Source organism: Psittacula echo (assembly GCF_963264785.1).
Source record: "Psittacula echo genome assembly, chromosome: 4".
NCBI classification, from domain to species: domain Eukaryota; kingdom Metazoa; phylum Chordata; class Aves; order Psittaciformes; family Psittacidae; genus Psittacula; species Psittacula echo.
In genome coordinates this window covers 69,974,584-69,992,046 of record NC_137738.1, presented here as the reverse complement: position 1 = coordinate 69,992,046, position 17,463 = coordinate 69,974,584, and the positions used below count along the sequence as shown (strand labels likewise).

Genomic DNA, 17,463 nt, shown 5'->3' with positions numbered 1-17,463 from the left:
TAACTGATTCAGTCATAAACATTCCTCTTACAGAAGAAATCACATTTAGCAAAGAGATATTCTAAAGACACATGAAAGTTTTTAGTAACACAGGTCAACACAAAGACTGATGAAAATTATGCTCTCCAAATTCTCTTCCCTTCTGCTGAAAACTCTAATGAAAAAACATCAGGTTGCCTTAGCATCTATATTAAGGAATTGAGGTGCTCATCTCTTCTCCCTGGTATCCACTGATGGGATGCTTAGGAATAATTGAAAGCTATGTTTGGGGAGGTTTAGACTGAACATTAGCCAATATTCCTTTACTGAGAAAGTCATCAAACACTGGAACAGGCTTTCTAGAGAGGTGGTCAATGCCCCAAGCCTGTCAGTGTTTAAAAGGCATTTGGACAATGCCCGTAACAACATGCTTTAGCTTTTGGTCAGCCCTGAATCGGTCAGGCAATTGGAATAGATGATGTCTGTAGGTCCTTTTCAGCTGAAATAGTCTAGTCTATTCCATTGCCTTCAAATCTTATCTGAATCACTACAAGATTAGAAAGTTAAAGCCAGAAACTTTTGTATTTGTTAGAATCAAAAACCAGTGTTATCATATGATTCTTCCCAAGCCTTCATACGTCAGCTTTGGTATTTAAACTATATCTGAACCTATCTGAAGCCACTCCTTGCTATTGAAATAGAAATAGTTAACAATAATTGATGTCCCATCACTGGTAAACATGATGTCTGAGTTTCAGAAATATGCCAGCAACTGACTTGGCCTACATTTAAAAATTCACAGTGTATGTTTTGATAAAACATACACTATGGAAGAAAAGGCTTACCGATTATACAGGATTATTTAGGAGAAACTGGCACTGCTTAATGAAACAAAACATGGCCTTTTGGAGATACTTTATTTGGTGGTGTCTTTTGGAGATATTTCATTCAGTGTTAACTTCAGTGATTTAGGGTGAACTTTTACAATGACAGACAACAGCACAGTCTATTATGCAGTGGGAACAGCACAAATAATTAATGGGCAACCAAGCATTTCAGATCACGACTAAGTCTGCCAAGGTAGGGGAAGGAAGATATATTAAAAACTCATGCAATGTTAGTCAGTAATAAAACCTGTTCATTATTCACCTTTCATTTTAGAGGCTTAGCTTTATGTTAGCATTCAATATGGAGAGTTATGTGTTAAATAATTCAGCCATTCTTTAAAATAACATTTATCTTAGAAGAACAGAGCTCAGCAGCTGCCCTTCTTTCACCAGAAAAATCCCAAACCCCCACAACTGGACTTTACTCCTTATCCAAAATGATAGCACGGGAAAGCACTAAACAGAAATCAGCCTTAGTCAATGCAAAAACATCACAGAGCCCAGGAGGCAAAAAGATGGAAGAGAAAAGAATAAATTCTGATACAAGCTTTCCACGGATGCTCAAAAACTGTCCATAGGCCTTCCTAACTGATGGCCAATGAGCCTTCTTTTAGGTGGCTTACATAAGAAAATAATTCCTACATCCTGCTCCTAAGCAAGGCAAAATAATAGCCAGCAAGAAAGTCAGAAATCATAGAATCATAGAATAGTTAGGGTTGGAAAGGACCTTAAGATCATCTAGTTCCAACCCCCCTGCCATGGGCAGGGACACCCCACACTAAACCATGCCACCCAAGGCCTCATCCAACCTGGCCTTGAACACCGCCAAGGATGGAGCACTCACAAGCTCCCTGGGCAACCCATTCCTAGCATGAAAATTAAATAGTATGAGCTACCTAGCAAAGGTATGATTTACAAGGCAGATAAACAAAGTAATCTTTCTGATGAGTAGGCAGTTGTCAGAAAGCCAATTCTGCCATCAGAAGAGGCCATTTTTGAGATTTACATTAAAAACACACAGGCTGCAAACTACAGGTGTTCTAAAGCAAATATAAGAAGTTGTTTGCATTTTGAAGTAACCTTTTAGAAAGAAAGCATTGAAAACTTCCAATCTTTACACGAGCACTCAAAATATGTGAATAAGGTGTTTGGCTTTTACCTGCAAACTAATTCACTCATTGTCTGAGGCATGATCCCAGGCTGACACCCCTGCCCATGAATTTTTCTGCTGGCCTGTTTCACTCATCCTAATTAGCATTTAGCTTCAGTCCCTGCTCTGCCAACCTGTTGCATATAGAGGGATCACAAAGTTGATCAGATGGAACGGAGTTGACTTAGCCTTATGGGAGTTGTATCGGTAGCATCTTAAATGAACAGAAAATGATGCAGGTAAAAGAAGCATCATGGAGGAGCAACACAAAAGCAACATATGGCGGCCTATGTAGCACATATCACATCACCTACAAAGCATTCTTAAATTATAAATGAGACAAAACCCTCTATCGCTTTCACTAAACATGCTCTTCTCATCATCTGTGAAGGCTTTCAGCCTCTGAAAAGGGAGAAAAGGGAAAGATGAAGGGAAGCCTCAGTCACTGCCTTTCAATTGCCATTATGAAATTAAGGCACTTGCATACCCTGAACAATAACCAACATACGTAACTCAAGTACCTGGTGAATTAGTAATAATAAAGTCCAGTTTGCATGACCTTGCAAAATAAACTAACTTGCATAGGCAGAAAACATCTCTTTGCTCCACAATGTTGTTTTCACCATCACCAATCACAGTGCAAAACGATTTCTGTTTCAGTACAAGAGTTTTTTTATTCATAATATGAGCTTAGATAGGAAGACTAACAGAAGAAAATAAACCCTACTGTAGCTAACTGAAACCCTAGATTCGGTAGTAAAACTTTTCAACAAATTCCTTTTCATTAAAGAGTGCCAATTTCTCAAAATTGAACAGATTACGGGCACTTAATGTCAAATCTCTTCGAACCCACTAGGAAAGTGAGAAAACCCAGAGCTCCTAGAAGCTAAAAGTGTAATACCTATTCACAAATAATGTCAGGTATACGGATTTTTACTGTAAGTCAGAATTAAACCAACCTTCAAAACAACAAAATATTCTTTCTCCATCCATGTTGACCCCGGTACCAGTGTCGCCTATAGCTAGTGGAGAAGGTATCCATACACTCAGGTCTAGATGCCTGTGTCTAAGACCAAAGGAACATCTCTACATAAATAGAAAAAAATACCCCACAAAACACAGAAAAGACTTTCAAACATACTGAACTAATAAGCTTCATGTTCTTTATATTAAATAGTTAACTTCTGCATTCCATTTTAACTGTAAGAAGTATGGAAAGTGTGGGTATTTTTTCCCAAAAATACCTTCCTGTCTGTAAATGGTCTGTAAATTCCATTCATCCTCCTCCACTGCCACTTTACTCTTCTTTGTGTTTTCGCTCCAATTCCTGCCTACTAGTTTTCCTCTCCTTAAAATGCACACGAGACTTCAGGAGCTCCCAGAAGATGTTCTTAAATTTGCCTGATCTTCTAAAACTCAGCATAAATTCTATCTGTCTCTTTTTCCACAAGATAAAATACATCAGTAACAACGGTTGTTAAGAATTGTTTTTTTCTGGATATGCATGTCTTCACTTGAGACAAACTGGTTTTACATAGTCTCATGATGATGAAAATTCAGACCTCTAACACAGCCAACAATAGTTATCTATTTCTATGAAAAGGTGTAATATGTCATACATATAACTGCAACTATAATACCAAAAGAAAAATTAGTTCACTTAGTATCCTCAAGCGATCATTATACACTGTCATACTCTGCTGCCCTTCTATTGTTGCCTTTTAATTTATGTCCCCTACACCACATAAAATAAAAAAGCAGTATCAGCTATCTATATCAGTTTCACCCTTTTCAGTTAACCAGCTTTAATAATTATTTCCCAATTAATATGTATAGAACCATTTCTTTTGCTCTAAATATATGATTTACATTTTCCCAACTACAAAAGCCATAGAGAAAACTGCATGTTACTTAATCCATGATAATCAGTTTAATAACAGATGCAACAAACTTAAATTCCATAAATCCTGAACTAATACTGAAATTTGAACATTAGACTAAACAAATATATCCCGTATTTTAAAGATGAGGAAACTTCATAAGCATTTATGCAAGAAAATTAGTATTTTGTTGGGTTACAAATTTCTCAGTATGCTAAATCAGAAAACGCAAGTTTCAGAAACAGAAAATATCAGATATTAATTTTCTGTAACATCAGCAAAGAGGCACATTCTTCAGTAATTTCCTTTCAACTAGAAAAGGTAATTTCAAATTTAGTTGTAGTAGCTCTTATAGTCAGGAAAGTAGTTCTAATAAGTCTTTCCAATTGCTTTAAATTTTAACAACATTCTAAGACATAATTAGGACTTCTTATGAAAGTATGAATTTTCTTTACCTTAGTAGTTTTGCTTTGAATTGGAAATACCTATATATTTATAACAACTAACTAACTAAGGTTGTATGTGGTATAATTGCTCAGTTACTTTGTGGTTAGCTGATGTGGAACTTGCAATAGAGTAGAGAGGTTAGTCTTCTTTCCAGATGGAAGTGTATTCACCCTTGCTAAGATCTGCAATATAGGAAGTAGACCAGAAAAAATGGGTTTATCTGGAAAACTAAATACAACTGTTTTCTGTGAGTAACTGTAAAGGTAACAATATCTGTCATATGTGAATCAGAAAGAATTCCTTGTTTTATAAGCTAAGAAAAGTCAACATGGATGATGTTACAGTCACTATCTATGCCGATACACAATAATACTGCGGTGTATCCCTGGTATTTGAGTCCAGAGGAGCAGCAGCAGGATGAATGAGGCCAAGCTACTAACTTCCTTTAAAGCCACCCTTCCTGCTTGAAAACAACTTACATTACTTCTCCTGGTTGTCTGCAGTTTTTCTGGTGGCTTCTCCCTAGCCAGTCATAAACCTTTATACCGGCAGACATGGCTCAAAACTACACCATGCCTTAACTGAACTAAAACAACACGAGTCGCTAATGTTACTAACTTTCTGATGTGCGCATCCTTGAGAAAGAAAACTAATCCAAGATCTCAAATCAATGCTTGAAAGATTCACAAAACTCATGCAGTCAGAAAAATCCTTCCTTATTTAGCAACACTTCACAGTACCCACGCAAAAAAACCCATGAGCTGATTCCTGAAAACTACCACCATGGATTATTCCAAAGTCACACAAACTACAAATTAGACTGAAACCAACTGAATTTAAGTAGCTTAAGGAACTGGAAAAATCAGATCCAACACTGCAAAATAATCCTGACCAAAAAAAAAAAAAAAAAAATATAGAAAGATTAGGTAGTAGATGGGAGGATGAGTGGAGGGGGAGAGTGAGAATTTCATCTGAGAGTGAAGGGAGAGAAATCCATGTTTATGCTACTTACTCCTGTAGGCTGAAATATTAACCCATCCACTTCGTGGCTAACTTCTCTGGCAAAGCTTCCTTCCAGGAGCTGTAGAACAAAAGGAAAAGAAATCTTTTTTTAACATAGAGAAGTATTTCACTTAGAAGACTGCACATCAAAATGGATTTTATGCTACTACTGCAATCATTTGCTAGTAAACTGCTTATTGATGGTTTAACGTTAGAGCTTGGGAAATGTCAATAGAGAAGCCTTCAACAAATTGTCATATTTCCAAAGAACACTTGAGACTGAAATAAGTTTCAGAGAGGCAAATTCTTACAGTTCTATTCAAGGAAAATCCCTTTGTCCAAAAGGAAATACTAAGAAATCACGATAATTTGATACACTAAAAGAGGAAATAAAATCAGTTCCGATAAAAGGACGCCACAGACATTTGTGGCCAAATTAGAAACCACATCTACCACTTTAACATGCAAAAGATTGAATCTGACTTTAGATTGAAACTATGTACTGAATAATATTTCAGGGCATCATTCAAAACTCATGTTTTGCAGACTCCCTAAAAGGAGCATAACCCACTAACACAGCTACACTACTGTAAAACAACTGTCTGCATTAATTTGGATCTTGAATATTCTGGTTTATATTTTCAAAGATTGTGAATTCCATACGGAGGTCAATACATCCATCAAGATGCATTTACCAGAGAAAAAACGTGTAATTAAATAAACTAATGAAACCAGCTAGTCAACAGTTATGAGAATTGATGATATGCTTCCATGTTAAATTATTACTTGCCTAAGGAAAAGCAAATAACCAAAGAGAACTACAAGTGACAAGTAACAGTAAAATATTAGGAGAATCAAAACATCTCTATTAATTTTAATTTCTGTTTTACTATAGAGATGAAGAATCTGTTGTTTTTAAAACTTGAAAAGATTTTTGATGCAGAAGTAATCACACAGTCATAAAAGACAGAAAATACAGAACTCAGTAAATCACAATTCATTTTAAAAGCAACATTTTGCTCTAGATTGCTAATTTTACACCATTTCCTTTCCATACTGCAATTTCACTCAATGACCGCTGACTAAATTATTCAAATTAAGTCAGTAAATGGCAAAAGTATGAAAGGAATTGAGAAATAACATTTGTGTCTTAATATGGGCTGTGCAACTCAAAGTAATGCATTTACCTCTTCTATGGATCAAAAACCTGATGGTCAAATATTTCAAACAGTAACAATATAACGTGATATTTCACTTAAACCTGTAATTGTTTGCATAGAATAATTTATAATTTTGATATAAACCCCCCTAGCTTTGTCCTTATTCACATAATCATTAGCATATTTATGCTTATAGCTGCATTGACAAATACAGCTTCCACTATTCAACTTTTGCATACAATTTAATTGAAAAAACACACTCTAAGAGAATACTCTCAAGGGGTAAAATACTTTAAGAATATCTGATTCCAAGTAAGAAATTATCCAGCGAAAAACTATTTTTCAGTAGAGAAAGCCCACATTTGGAAGTTGAAGCTGTAGCTTGCATTTGCCCTGTTATCATTTTGAAAATTACAGTTGAGGCTCACAGGGTAATGCATCCTCTACCAGATGTCTACAGAAAATAACAACCACCACGACAAAAAGCAATCCCAAATTCTTTCATGAATTTGTTGCTAGCCTTTGCTTCATCAGAGCAATGAGTAAACTGAGAAAATATTTAAACAAATGTCAAAAAGTTTAAATATGTTTTTTTAAATTTCTACACAAGCTAAGCCTTCTGTGGATCACTTGCAAGGTTACTCTGTGTTTCCAAAACTGACTCGCCAGTGAGAAATCTGTAATAAGAATATGACTCATACTTACAAAAACACACACGAAAGATTTCATTAAATTAAAAAGAGAATTAATTCAATTTCAAAAAGCCTTTCTCTGAAGGTTGATGATGATAATACTACTTTAAAAATGAAATACGAACTTCAAATTAGCTGAGACTATATCTGCAATATATTTCTACCTATCTTATTAAAAGGCACTAACAAAAGTGGCAAACAGAAACCAGTCATCTGTGTTTCTGCTTATTTAAAGTTCCTAAAGGAACAACAATTTAAGGACACGGTTTCTTTGGTGTTGGAGCTTACATAAACTGCATTTACTCCTTCCAAAATACAACTTAAGAATACAGAAACAATCTTTTAATTTAGAGTGTAACTCACACGGGTAAAGCATAAAATTATTATCATGCACGGTTTTATCAGCAGCCCTCTCCACTCTGGTCTATATGTAGTTTCAGAAAGCTACATTAAAGCACTATTACATCTTCATAAATTGGGAGGAAAATGTAAACTCAAAATCTACCATTTCAAAACTACGTACTGGTAATCCTTTTCTTTTACTGCTTCACCAGAATTATAAAGTGCAACCTGACACCCAGTTTCAGACTTGATCTTGTTCTTATTTTGGAGGTCCCCAGTTTCTCACTAAGATATCTCCCAAGTATCAATTAGTTATCAAAGACAAAAGGATTTTAAGACCAGAACAAACCTCAACAGATAACTAAACCTCTTTGTACTCCCAATTATTCTTTTTTCATCCTCGGCTATGCTGCTCTCACTGTCATTAGGTCAGTTACAAGTATTTGATCACTGTAGAATGGAATTTTTACTAGAAAGAATTAGCAATCTGGGGGAGGGAATGGAATTTTTCTCTGAGTTTCTCCAGAGAAATGTGTACACATTTTCTTAAGAATTAAACTATTCAGAGGTTTTTTGTGAACAGCAGAATATGTACCCATTGGATACTGCAAAAGGTTTGGAATGACGGGAGAATGAATAGAAAAGGAATGTTTGACATATCAGGTTTTTAGTTTTATGAATTTAAAATGCAGATATAATGGTTCATCTTTAAAATAAACTATCTTCAACTTTCCACAGATGTTAAAATTTCTAATTAACTTGAACAGCGCTGTCCTTTTTAATCGGCACCATGATAAATGGCACACCTGCTTGGCTGGGATGACTGCCAGGGATCAGATAAAATGCAATGCATCTCAATGACATTTTATAAAAGATGCGTAAATGATGCATGCGAGCCAGTTCTTCTGGCATGATATTCCTTGTAGCCTTGTGTCATCTATTTCCACCTGTGAGCACCTTTGTTCACTTTTTGCAGCTTCGTGCTTCACCGTGAACATTGCAATAAACTGTATGCTCATACTATTTACTCATATTTAAAACTTTTCCTTTCCTACTTTCTAACTAAATCAAATTAAAGCTATTGCTATGTCTAATACTATTTCTCTAATAAAAAGAACGGTACAATAGCATGGAATGAGTGAGGCTGTATGACAAATAACAGGATTTCTCCTTGCTCTTTAACCACTGAGATGAGGAGCAGCAGTATGTCACCAAAGCAGCACTAATACCCTGCTGAACCTGATTTTGCTAGAACACCGAATGAGTCAGCAGGTCTTGAGTGGGTAAACTGAAAAATCATGCTTTAGAGTTCCCTCTATACTTATCAACAAAGATCTTGGCTCCTCCAGCAGGAAGACGAGAAAAATTAGGTGCATGCAGATTCCGCATAATCCTAGTATGCTTTCATTAATGTTCCTATAATTCTGAAGCAAGCCACATGAATCTGATAAATTTTCAGATGTTACTTTATTAATGAACTAAGTAAGTCCAGTAGGTACTTCTGCACCTTTTCGTCCTCCTTACAAAAAAAAAAAACGAAACCAAAAAACTCATGGAAACACAACATGCTGTGAGAGTTACAGATTCCAAAACATAATAATGACTCTGCAAAGTCATATTGACTTTCCACAAAATAATTTAGTTAAGGTCCTCACACACAGCAATTATCTATCTGCTGTATCACAATATTCCTATCCATTTTTTCCATACTTCTGATTCAGAACTGGTACTGGTTATTAGCCTATCGAAATACTTAGAAATCCATTTGTATTTTATAATACAAGACAAATATATATCCATTTTCCTTGCTTTTTCAGAACTGCTATATGCTTCATTCAGTTTAAAGTCAAGCTAGAGCAACTCTGGCTGCACCAGCCCCTAAGCAGTTTTTCAGAGCCGCCTTTGAATTGCTGATCATCTACCTGTTCACTCACAGTGAAAGGGAACATACTTTAATCAAAAGTATTAATTACAATTAAACTACCAAACAAGCTGTCAATTAACAAGAATGTGAAACAGCTTTAGACATGAGCATACTGTCATTACTAACTTCACAGAGCCAGCATCTTCCCTGGCTTGGGTTTCAACCCTTACCATCAGACTACAAAGTAATTCTCACATCCTGACAACTGTCAAGTTTTACAGACCTAATTTCATAAATCTCTGCACAGATACTGCAGATTCTTTAAAGTTATTATACAGTCTCCAGAAAAAGATTCAGCAGTTACCAGCACCAATAACCACCTTTTAGAATTATTCTGCCACTTTCTTCACACTTCTTGAAAAGAGATGGACTATTCTGCTTTCAAAACTCCTTCTTTAATAAAATAAATTTCTATTTTCACAAATAAAACTCCTGTTTTATTTTTACATTAATTTGTTTCTATATTTTTCTATTTTTACATGCCAACCTCCTCAATAGCCCCATCTCAAATCAGTATACACTCTTCATGATGTCTTAATTGTCCAAGTTGAATATAATAATTATTTCCCTTAACACTGGTTGCTGATGCAATCAACATAACCCAGAAAAAGATTTACATCTGAAGTGGGAGGTACAAATGCTTTCAAACGTACAGTGATTTAACTGAATTTAATGTGTCTGCTACTAAAATAAGTATTTTCACCATATTTTTGCTAACACACAACCTCAAAAAGAACTCATCTCATTACACACAAAAGTCTCTAAAGAAAGGACCTATGAATCATGAATCCAGGTGAAGATTTGTGCTACAAAATCAGAATTTCTATTGGGTAGCATCCTTGGATATCAGTTTAAAACAAAGAAAAAAACAAAGGCCCAGTTAGAATTAAACTTCGCTAGAGATGTTAAAGATAACAGGAACGGATTCTATAGGTATATAGCGAATGAAAGACAACGTAGGGCCCCTCCAGAAGCTATCAGGAGAACTGGCTACCCAGGATTTGGAGAAGGCTGAGGTTCTCAATGACTTTTTTGCCTCGGTCTTCACTGGCAAATGCTCTGACTGCACCACCCAAGTCTTGGAAAGCAGACACAGCGACTGTGAGAATGAAGACCCTAGGCCCACTCTAGGAGAGGATCTGGTTAGAGACCATCTTAAAAACCTAAACGTACACAAGTCCATGGGACCTGAAGAAATCCATCTGCGGGTCCTGAAGGAGCTGGCGAATGAAGTTGCTAAGCCACTGGCCATCATATTGGAAACTTCATGGCAGTCACGTGAAGTTCCCGAAGACTGGAAAAAGGGCAATATAACCCCCATTTTCAAGAAAAGGAGAAAACGGATGACCCTGGGAATTACAGACCAGTCAGTCTCACCTCTGTGCCTGGCAAAATCTTGGAGCAGATTCTCCTGGAAGGCATGCTAAGGCACATGAAAAACAGGGAGGTGGTTGGTGACAGCCAGCATGGCTTCACTAAGGGGAAATCCTGCCTGACCAATTTGGTGGCCTTCTATGATGGGGCTACAGAACTGATGGACAGGGGCAGAGCAGCTCATGTCATCTGCCTGGACTTGTGCAAAGCGTTTGACACTGTCCCACATGACATCCTTGTCTCTAAATTGGAGAGACATCAATTTGATGGGTGGACCACTCGGTGGATACAGAACTGGCTGGATGGCCGCACACAAAGAGTTGTGGTCAATGGCTCGATGTCCGGCTGGAGACCGGTAACGAGTGGTGTCCCTCAGGGATTGGTGTTGGGACCGGTCTTGTTCAACATCTTTGTCGGTGACATGGACAGGGGGATTGAGTGCGCCCTCAGCAAGTTCGCCGATGACACCAAGCTGTGTGGTTCGGTTGATACGCTGGAGGGAAGGGATGCCATCCAGAGGAACCTCGACACGCTTGTGAGGTGGGCTGATGCCAACCTGATGAAGTTTAACCATGCCAAGTGCAAGGTCCTACACCTGGGTCGGAGCAATTCCAGGCACAGCTACAGGTTGGGCAGAGAAGAGATTCAGAGCAGCCCTGCGGAGAAGGACTTGGGGGTGTTGGTTGATGAAAAAATGAACATGAGCCGGCTTCAGTGTGCGCTCGCAGCCCAGAAAGCCAACCGTATCCTGGGCTGCATCAAGAGGAGCGTGACCAGCAGGGCAAAGGAGGTGATCCTGCCCCTCTACTCTTCTCTCGTGAGACCTCACTTGGAGTTTTGTGTGCAGTTCTGGTGTCCTCAACGTAAAAAGGACATGGAACTGTTGGAACAAGTCCAGAGGAGGGCCACGAGGATGATCAGGGGACTGGAGCACCTCCCCTATGAAGACAGGCTGAGAAAGTTGGGGCTGTTCAGCCTGGAGAAGAGAAGGCTGCGTGGAGACCTCATAGCAGCCTTCCAGTATCTGAAGGCAGCCTACAAGGATGCTGGGGAGGGACTCTTCATCAGGGACTGTAGTGACAGGACAAGGGGTAACGGGTTCAAACTTAAACAGGGGAAGTTTAGATTGGATATAAGGAAGAAATTCTTTACTGTTAGGGTGGTGAGGCACTGGAATGGGTTGCCCATGGAGGTTGTGAATGCTCCATCCTTGGCGGTGTTCAAGGCCAGGTTGGACAGAGCCCTGGGCGACATGGTTTAGTGTGAGGTGTCCCTGCCCATGGCAGGGGGGTTGGAACTAGATGATGTTAAGGTCCTTTCCAACCCTATCTATTCTATGATTCTGAAAAACCCACAAACACACAAAAAAGATAATCCTGTTTAACATAACTATTTCGAACTCTTCCACATAAAGATCAGAATTGAAATCTGGATGTCCCTTGTCATGGGTAGAAGAAAAATATATTGTGAATAACCTACTATGTAATATATTCATAAACTCATTTTGAATGGGTTTTGAATAAGTAAATGGGTTTTAAATGATTTATTTTTTTTTTTTTTAATAAGAAACCCTACTAAAGAACTTCTATGTTAAGTTCAGTTAAGTGAAAATAATACAAAACCAGTCAGGCACAGATTTATCCCAGCTATCACGTTTCCCAAAATAAATCAGTCACTAACAGGCAATGGCAGAGACATTATCCATGCAATTAACATTCTAAACTTCAGCTTTCTAATATTACATTTTGAAAAGAAAGCCTACTGGAAATGAATTAAACATGCTGGTGGTGGGGTATAAGCTTCCTTCCAGATGATACACAGACTACTGTGCAATGCTTGAAAATATTATCAAATGGAGCTTAATGTCAGGTGAGAGAGCTGGTCCCTGAAAGCTACGGTTGTAGTCCCTGCTCCTTCCTTCCCCCCAGAATCTTCCGAGTTCCCTCTGTCCTTCAACATCATCTCTTTTTTAGTTTGGTTTGCTTCTGAAAGCAGAGAAAGTATCAAGAATTAAACAGCTGCTTTGAGACTCAAAGCAAAAAAGCATCAAATAGCAAATGAGCAAATATATTGGGGGAAGGAAGGAGGTAGGAAGGTTTCATATATTATTTAAAACTACAACTCATAATCTCAAACTTTCCACAAATAACAGTGAGCTAATTAACACTTTAAAGAGAAATAGACCCCAAAATGAAATGTTAAAAGAAGTTTTGATTTTGGTTCATTGACCAAAATTACTACAAATACATGGCAAAACTCTCAAGATAGTGCTTAGTGAGCCCAGGGAATACACAATTTTGGGAACTAAAGGGAGTACAAACCTTCTGAAAAATAGATGAGGGCAGGGGGGGAATAAATAAAAATATAAAAAATAAAAGAATCAAGCCAAATCCACCCAGACTTTTTTCACACTCAAGGATACTGTTCACCTCACCTAGCATCCTAGCATTAGCATCTGAAGTAAAATAGCTGACCTAAACAAAACTCGTGCAAATTAACAGCAGGGAGATGGGAGAGGATCAAAGATGTACCTCTGGCAGTTCCATTGCTTCCTGTCCTTTCTGCCCAAACCCAGACACAGACTGATCATCAGCTCAGACTAACTTTCAGGCAGCTATGAGGATGAAAACCTCTCCTCTCATGCATATTTTAAGTTCCTCTTCAAGTGATACGCTCAAGTATCAAGTAATTTCTTGGATCACTGTGCAGTCTGAAGTTACAGCACGTTGTGATGGAGAACCACAATCCTCGTTCAATTGTTCTAATCAGGCATTGCATGCACAGTTAAAAAATTAATGCCTAATTCTCAGCAATTTTTTCCTCCAACTTTTGTTCCTTGTTTCTGTATTGAGACACTGACAAAGACATCTCAGAGATTTTTTGGGCAAAGAAACAAGCTTCACATTTCAAGCATTTCACAAGGAAGCCAAGGTAACTCTTCAAATATTTCAATAAAGCCTCCTCTAAACTCACAGTTATAATTTCTTTTTCATTAAGTGAAACCATTCCTGCTAGACCAGACAGAATATTCCAGAAGGGCCACAGCAGCAAGAATGAATGTACTCCCTGTTCTCCTTCAGAGAATTCTTCTTTCACGGAGATCTCTGGATACATGCACACTTGCCAAAGTATTCCACCATTACAATGGCTCATTACAACTGGCTGCTTGACTCAAAGTAGCTCCTTCCAAGTAATGGTGAAGGTCCTGAAATCACAGCCATGGTCTCAGGAGTGTGATATAGCTCATGGCCATACAAGGCAATACTTCTGCTTGCACCCTATGATTCCAGAACCTGTAACTAGCATTTCAACATTAACATTTACTTCCCTCACAAAAACACAAGTAGTCTGTCTCTCATTTACATGATTTCATGTTTGCCTCCAAATCACCTATAAAAATGTTTAAGAGTAGATTTTTTAATAATTTAAAATTACCCTTTTTCCTTCACATTATTCTCCTTTCCAAATCAAAATATGATATGCTACCTTATGTGAAATAAATGAGATAAAACCAGTATCAGCTGAAGTGTATCTTTACAGCAGGGTATAGTCCAATTCTATAATGCATCCTCAATCATTCATTGTATTTGGCTGTATTTATCTTAAAGATCTTGAATTTTTGTTTGCTGGGAAACAAGCAACAAAAGGCAAGAAAGGAAACGCAGCACGATAACTGAGAGTACAGTCACAAACCCACAACTTAAACTAAAGATACTTAAGTTAAAGCATTTAAAAAAAAAAAATATTACAAAGTTACAAAATATTTCCTGGCCCACGCTAATGGCCTAAAAATATGCATAAAGGAAGAGAAGGATCAGAAACTGTAGAAACTAAATTAACAACTGAACTCCCATAGAAGTAATTATTTAAAGAAGTTGTATATGCTAATTAAGAACAAACACATTGAAAAATAACTGCTACATTTTCAGTAAACCAGTGAAATTATCTACTTATCTACTCTGCCCTAACTGCATAAGGAACACAAACTTCTCACTTGCTCATTACTTAAAAAGAAACTTCATGCTCTTGTGCTGTAAAATCAGTATGTAATTCAAATTGGATGAAAATCCTTTAAAAAAATTTATGCTCAAAGCTCAACTCCTAGCTTTCATGCAGCCATCCGCTCATGATGCTAATTCAAGATGTAAACAGAGAAAAGCTGCCTGTATGAATATGTACAGCTTGAAAGCACTGGATGTTAACCAATAACTCAGTACTAAACAAATAAAGTAAAAGTAAACTCCAAAGGTTCATCTGTTTAGAAAAATAACCGCTACTCTGAACTGTGTTATCTGTGGCAACAGCTGAATCATACTGTGATGAAAATTATACCAAATCACTGCTTAAAGACACACAGGAGTTTTCTCAGTTGATAAAATTAAAAACCTGCATACTTTTTATGAAATACTATTTTATGGAAAAACCTTCAGCTTGTTAATTTACTGGAAGCTCTAAAACCAATCATACTGAAAGACTAAAAATAACCCCTTTGCCAAGTTAATCATACAGAACATTTTGGATCAAAAGACATTAAAACCACCTAATTACCACAATGGATTTGTTCCCTATAAGAATGAAAGCAGATAATGGCAGCAATGTGAGACTGATGTTCACTAATATGATCAAGAGACTAATTATTATCCATGAATCATTTGTAGCATTCAAAACTTGATTAATGTCAGGTCAAGTTTAACATGTGATAGGTTTTATTAGTAATGCACAGCTATCCCACAGCTTGTCAGTTTAAGCGAGTGCCATCTGTTAGGTTTAGGAATAGCCAACAGCCACAACAAAAGCACAGTGGATACAACTGGTCACTGAAGTACATTTTAAGAATTCCACAAGGGAGCTACCCTAATATATTTAAACACACTAGACCAGAATCCAGCACAAAAAGATCTGCTAAAGAGAGAAAATTCATAGCCCAAAAAAGCAGGCATGTAAAGCAAGCTTCTCTCCTTTTCAAGCTTGACCAAAGGCATGTTTGGTAATACTGAATTTACTTTACAAATTGACCAGTCTCTAGTAAGAAAAATTACTTTGCAAGAGGAATATGAGTAGCTTTTTCTCTACGCTCCATCATCTTTAGCAAGCATTCCTATACAGAACACGCCGCTTTACCCTTTAAAGCATCACTAATTGTATTCAAGTACATATGGCCCTAACTAATGGCTCATGTAGCAAAACACTGCTAGAAGACAATGAGCCTGAAATTCATATTCCACCAGAAAATGCTGATAGTCTCCACTTGCTCTAATTACAGATACTGGCAAGACGAAATCTTTCCGCAGTAGGCTCACGGTCTAGTATTTCACAGTGCTTTGCAGGGGGTCAGCTTTACCAGGGTTCACCTCTCCCATGTACACACCATTCCCAGCTTTTGCAGCAGGACTGGAACTCATCTGCTATCCCTAAAGCTCACCTGGGCACCTGCACTGAACCTCCACAAGCTCTGCACTAATAACAGCAGGAGCAGCAGGGCTGAAATAACATGAAGTGGCGACAGGTGCATGCACAGAGAGAAAGGAAGGTGACCTAATTCTACCTGGGCTTGCTCTGGCACGTATGTACTTTCTTCTGGTCTAAAACTAGTTAGAAACTCAGCAGGAGCATTGAAAGAAACCTTTATTTACCTCACAGCTATCACAGTAACAATAGCCCTCTCAGATGTATTAGAAGTATGATCTCATTTGATGGCTCTCTTGCATTCTAAGTGGATGAAGCTGAAAGGCCGCAGCTTCCGGCTGCCAACAGTGTAACTTGAGGTCTGTACTTTAGCTTCAAGTGTTCTGTTTTCTTTCTCGGAGCGTGACATGAAGGCTCACAGACTCCGTGATGTTTTGATGTAAAAGCCAACAAGTATTCCGAAGGCTTGATCCTAGTAGGTGACGGACCATAAATAACATCATAAATCAAAGAACCGTAATTATGGTACAATTTCTTCCTGAAGCATTTGCCCATATAATTTTATAGCAGATGACAGACAAGGACCGAAACTACTAGGTCTGGGCATTAGCATTCTAACTAATGTAGTCTTCATTGATTGCCTTTCAGAAGAGCAATTGTACTGAGAAGTCTTTTCCAGAGTCTATGTATTCCTTCCAGAAGAGGAAGGCAATATTATATTCACATGATGGGGAACAAGCAGCTCCAAGCAAGAAAGCCAAAGAGATTCATCCCTGCTATGTGCCATGCTTGAGGCACCTCTGAAAAAAACAAGTTAATCCTCACACTGGACTCTCAGAGCTTTCCCAGCTCCTACTAGAACTACTACCAGTTTCACAAGGGAGTGTTAACAGTCTGCCTTTTTCACAGCGAACATAAAGCGCAAGAAATCATATATATTATCTTCTTAAACCTACTTCTTAAATCTTTTTCACTACCTCTCTGAAAGATTTAAAGAAAAGCCATTTATAGGTATATGAATAGTTGAAAGTTACTGCAGTCTGCGATGGGATGCAACCTCTGATACTGAGAAAGTGGAATAACTGCACTAGCTTGATTTCATTACCCAGCCGTAAGGGAAAAAATACTGTAGTGAACAATAAAATACACTGTGGAGGAGGTGGGGAATAAAGTCTGAAGGTTTTTTTATTTAACTTTCAAAACCTCTTTTTGGTTTTGCA

At 37.7% G+C, this 17,463-nt stretch overlaps 1 protein-coding gene across 2 annotated transcripts in view; it reads right to left on the bottom strand.

Annotated features, from left to right (window-relative positions):
* Positions 1–4,613: 4,613 nt before the first annotated feature.
* The window catches only part of RNGTT (RNA guanylyltransferase and 5'-phosphatase), a 95,920-nt gene continuing 83,070 nt past the window's right edge, over positions 4,614–17,463 (bottom strand). For both annotated transcript variants that reach the window (XM_080616306.1, XM_080616307.1), the window contains exon 12: positions 4,614–5,424. In XM_080616306.1, coding sequence (XP_080472432.1) covers positions 5,311–5,424 — 114 coding nt within the window. In that variant the 3' untranslated portion in view covers positions 4,614–5,310. The remainder of the gene's footprint in view (positions 5,425–17,463) is intronic.